The 4,694-nt window shown below is 61.7% G+C and overlaps 3 protein-coding genes across 3 annotated transcripts in view; 1 reads left to right on the top strand and 2 right to left on the bottom strand.

Annotated features, from left to right (window-relative positions):
- Positions 1-109: 109 nt before the first annotated feature.
- EMIHUDRAFT_116969 (hypothetical protein) lies at positions 110-826 on the bottom strand (the record flags this gene model as incomplete). The annotated part of the gene is made up of 1 exon (XM_005774299.1): positions 110-826. The coding sequence occupies one exon, from the start codon at positions 824-826 to the stop codon at positions 110-112; it is 717 nt and encodes a 238-aa protein (XP_005774356.1).
- A 1,876-nt stretch (positions 827-2,702) lies between these two features.
- Positions 2,703-3,242, top strand: EMIHUDRAFT_368576 (hypothetical protein). The gene has a single exon (XM_005774298.1). The coding sequence runs from the start codon at positions 2,893-2,895 to the stop codon at positions 3,067-3,069; it is 177 nt and encodes a 58-aa protein (XP_005774355.1). The 5' UTR covers positions 2,703-2,892; the 3' UTR covers positions 3,070-3,242.
- Positions 3,243-3,853: 611 nt separating this feature from the next.
- Positions 3,854-4,694, bottom strand: part of EMIHUDRAFT_469724 (hypothetical protein) — a gene marked incomplete at both ends in the record, with an annotated part of 23,973 nt that continues 23,132 nt past the window's right edge. The window contains one exon of the mRNA XM_005774297.1: positions 3,854-3,923. Coding sequence (XP_005774354.1) covers positions 3,854-3,923 — 70 coding nt within the window. The remainder of the gene's footprint in view (positions 3,924-4,694) is intronic.

The following is a 4,694-nucleotide window of genomic DNA, read 5'->3' as shown; positions in this document are numbered from 1 at the left end:
CAGAGTTGCGCTCGCTCATTACGCGGCACGTGGCTCGCGGCACACGTTGGAGGATGCACACACAATGGACATGAGCTCACTCCCCCCCCCCCCCCCTCCCCCCTTCCCCTCATGCCGCAGCCGCCGACACAGAGGCCGAGGCGCGCGCGAGCGCCTCGAGCCAGACCTCCGTCGCGCCGCCCTCCATCGCCGTGAAGGTTGCGGCTGCCAGGCTGACCTGCTGCTCCTCCGAGAGCGACGCCTGGTTCGCGGCAGCGCCCGAGGGAGAGAAGAAGTCGACGCCGGCGAGCAGGCCCAGCACGCGCCAGCAGCACGCGTCGCTCGGCAGCACCGCGACCGACGGAGAGCGGTTCGGGATGCGTGAGACCGCGGCGGCGATCCGCGCGTTAAGCCTCCTCAGCACGTCGTCGGTGGGTGCGGCAGAGGACTCGGCCAGCGCGGACAGCATCGCGCGCCGGTCGGCGAGCGGCACGTCGGGCGTTACGGCGAGGAAGAGAAGCTTGCCGACGTTGGACGAGTACGGGAGCGTCCGCTGGGCGCATTTCCCGCCGTCAAGGCGGCTGGCGCGGCAGAGCGGGCACGGGAGGGCTCTCCGAGCCAGCTGAACAGAGCACGACTCGCACACGGCGTGCGAGCAGGCAAAGTCGCGGGGTCGCTGCAATCGCGCGCTGGTCTGCAGCGGCTCGAGGCACACGGGGCAGGATTCGTCCGGGTCGTCCGGGTCAGGACCAGTCGTCGCGGCCGGCGGCGGGCCTCCGGGCAGGAGCGATCCGGTGAGCCAAGCGAGGCTCGAACGACGCGACCCGCGCCTGGCTAGTTGGACCATTGGTTGAGTGTGCGAGTGTGCAGCCCCAAACTCGCGCCGAAAAGTCTGATGACCTCCAGAGCGTCCTATTACTTTCAGGATGATGGTCATTACAAGAAACACGCTGCTAGCCTCCCAGGCCAATGTCGTCTCTGGCACTCCTGGATGCATGCACGGTCACAACGGAGTAGCAATGTTCGAAAGTGTCCGAGCGGTCCCGAGCGTCCCCAAACTCGTCAAAGTCTGATGAGGTCATCGTCGTCCTATACTTTCAGAATGGAGGCAAACGCAGCGCAGGGCTCAGCTGTGAGACCAAGTGAATTTGTACCAAAGTTGGTAGACAGTGCCAAACCAACGGAATCGAAATGGCATTAAATTCGCGCACCTAGTGTCCGCACTGCCGCATGGTGCTCCACTCATGAGAAGGTCTCCGCTGCGATGCTTCTGCTGTCTGCGTCAATCACCCGTTTTTGCCCATTTTGTTGTGTTGCCCATTTTCGGGCATCCGTCAAAATACCTGAAGATCTGTATATAGGATTCGCACCAAACCTTGCTCAGCTGATCCAGCCTGGGGAGAAGGCCAGCCCTGGCCAAAGAAACCAGCACCTCATCGGGCTTCCCTGAGCGTCACAGCTCGGTGATCGCGCCGGCCGGACACCACTGTAACGGCCGTTCCGGGCATTTGAACGCGACCTTCGGGGGCGAAGACATGGGCTCTATGGGTATGGCTCAGACTGGACTCCTCTTGGTCCCTTCTGATGCCCTAGGCCACACCTGGGCCTTACCCGGGGTCCTAGGGGGCGGGCAGGGTTTGCCCCCGAAACTGGCATGGGGAACCTTAATTAACTCTCGACCCCCGCACAAGAGAGAAATCACGACTCTCACAGTTGGTTTTCTAAAATCTCTCTCCCCCGCACTCAATTTACACCTGGCAACCCTGTCTGCACGTCTCGCGCGCGCGTGAACAGGGCTCCAGGCCCCAAATGACGCGTGATTGAGAGATTTGTTGGTATTGCTAAAAATCTCTCTAAATTTATTGAGGTGTGAATACAATATGATTTTAGGTATGTAATATGGTGGTGTTTTTGCGCAAATTCCACCGCTCTTTATACTCGTTAATTCACGAGGCGACCCCAGGGAACCGTGGGCGTGCTGTGAATAAACAGCGAAGTAGACGCCTGCCAGCAGGTGTAGATTCTTTTTGCTTGGGCGGGCCTGATGCCGGGGTAGGTAGGGTAGGTCTGGGCCCTCCCGTCGGGTTTTTCCCTCTTCCACGCTGGAATTTTCACAGCAGAAAAAGATTTTTTTTCGCGGAAATCACGATGTCAACCCTCCCCAAATGGGTGATCTGATGCTTGTAGGGCTTGAGAGTGGCCTGCCATGTCACAAGAAGGACTCTGGTTGCAGGAGAGTACCACCAACCATCACTCTAGTTGGTATAGTACCCCACCTTCACCCATCATATGATTTCTTTTTTAGTTTCCCATAAGTAAGGTAGGTAGGTAGGTAGGTAGGAAGGGGCAGGGCAGGGGCCGGCCAGGTTTTTGCAGAATTTCAGCAGGCCCGCCCAAGCAAAAAGAATCTACACCTGGTGCGAGCGCATTGCTCAATTCTTGTGCCTGGTGCGCAAGGAGCGCGAACAACAACAACAACTGCCCTACATGGGTGGTGACGCCGCGGTGAAGGCGCCGACGCCGAATACCATCGACCGAGCGGCCCTTGTGGAGATCGTGAGGCGCGGCGGCACCCTCCACGGACAGCAGCAGGCCAAACCGTATGCCAACGGGCTTGACAACTTCAAGCGTGAAACGGACATCCGCCTCAGGGGCTTCTTCTGCGTCAAGCTCGGCCGATGTCAGATCCCTGTCGCGTGCACGTACAACTTCTTCCCATTCTTCCCGGATGAAGGGGAATTAACTTACTGCGACGATTGCTACTGCTTTCCGACGTGCCTGCCGGTCCCGATGCTCTTGCCGGTGCCCGGGTGTGGCTGCTGCGTTTTGGGCGACTTCCACGACAACATCTATTATGCGAGAAGCGGCGACGGAAAGCACGGGGAACAGTCACCAGTCCAACTTGGCGAGATGATGCTCATCGACGACGAGCGCGGCACCCTCGCATACTATCAATACGCCTGCTGCGGCGGCGGCAAGCTGCGCAAGTACCCCTGCGTCACCTGCAGCCGCGTTGCTGAGCCGCTGCCTTGCCACCCGCCGCCAGCCATGTCACCCGAAATGCTTGAAAGATATGGCGGTTCCTGTTGAAGCCTGTTGAAGGCGCACCGAGCAACTTCAGCTGCAGTCGTTCTATTGCATGTCGTGGACCTGTCAGCGGCAAGGAGTTGGAGTGTTGCCGCAGCGTAGTGCACACGGACCGCGGAGCCAAGTTGACGGTACTGGTTCGGCGGGCCGCCCTGCTGGTGGGCAGCGAAAAAGGGAAATAAAAGAAAAAGCGTTGCATGAGCTTGAGGTGCTTGGCGTGGCTTAGTGGTGGCTTAGTGGTGGCTTAGTGGTGGCTTAGTGGTGGCTCTCGCGAGGCGCGCGGGGTCCGGGGAACGCGGGAACCACCCCTCGCGTGCCTGCGGGCGACGGCGGTCAGTAGTCCGCCACGCCCTTGTAAGCCGAGTCACGTGAGTCCTCGGTCACATCACACACACACACGCTAGTCGCTACACACACCGCTCACCGCGCTCACCCACGCGCGCACTGGGCTTTGCACTTTTTCTTTTAATGGATAATGCCGTGGGGCTCCTGTGACCTGTCGTTTTTTAGACGTGGAGAGACGCGCGAGGGTGCCCCCCCTTGCCCCACCACCTTCATGTGTGTGTGTGGAGAAGTTTACGCATTAGCCATTACGGGGGAAGGACCGTGATGTGCGGATCACAGTAGCCCCGGGACGGGGGGGGGTCGGGCCTCACCCGGGGCTCACCGGGGCCCGGCCATCCCCGCCCCCTCCCTCACCTGCCCCACCCCGGGGCCTCACTCGCGATGCGCGACCCAGCCAGGGGCACCACGGGCGGGCCACGCGCACGCGGCCCCGTCCGTACGCCTACCGCGCGCCCCCGGCCCGCGCCACGCCGCGGCACCACCCGCACACCGCCGAGGCGAGGGAGAGCGGCCTGTGCGGCACCACCCCTCACACAGAACAATACTACAAATCAACTAAACGGGTGAGACCCCAGCACTCTGCTCTGCACAGACAGTCCGCACTGCTCCAAACGTAGGGTGCCCACAGGACCCAAAAGAAAATAGCTTTCCGACTCAAAAAGGGACGCACGAGGCAAATCTGATGTTGGCCAGTTCCAATAGGAGCGAGGCCTCTTCCGTTGGGGGACCGAGTGAATAGGAAACGAGGGTTTCCCATTGTGTCCCGCTCCAGCGCGAGCGTGACACTGCACTTGGCGCCGAGCGCCCGCGGCTCAGACCTTGTGCAGGCCACCCCTCGGTGAGCGCACCGGTCCGGACCGATGGCGCTCGGTGTGGAGCAAGCAAGACCCCCCCCCCCCCCCATCGGCGCGCGCTCGCCATTCCAACGGCCGCCAGGAGCACCAAGAGGACTCCTCATGGCTGCACTCAAGTGGGCTTCGACCGGCCTCGGCTGGGGGGGCGGGTTGTCCCGGCTGCGGACGCCTTCTGCAGCCCCCTGGGATGGGGACAGCACCCAAAAACTGCCCCCGGCGGCATACAGCACTGCCAGCCAGCCTCTTCCTCCTCCTCAAGGGCTGTACTATAGGCCATATTGCGCCGCCTCCTACTGGCAGCCGGGCGGGCGCGCGCCGCGGGCGCCTCGGCGCGCGCACGGCTCGCAAAGTTCGAACGAGTACTGCCGCCCGGCCGCCTCAAGGCTGCCGGCAGCAGTACTCGCTCGCAAGGCGCGCACCGCTGCTTCT

This window comes from Emiliania huxleyi (genome assembly GCF_000372725.1).
Source record: "Emiliania huxleyi CCMP1516 unplaced genomic scaffold EMIHUscaffold_315, whole genome shotgun sequence".
Classification (NCBI taxonomy): Eukaryota; Haptophyta; order Isochrysidales; family Noelaerhabdaceae; genus Emiliania; species Emiliania huxleyi.
Note: the sequence above shows the minus strand (reverse complement) of the source record. Positions and strands in the feature narration are given on the sequence as shown.

Excerpts from the sequence above, each read along its gene's own strand:
- EMIHUDRAFT_368576 (XM_005774298.1), top strand. The coding sequence starts at position 2,893 with ATGCTCATCGACGACGAGCGCGGCACCCTCGCATACTATCAATACGCC.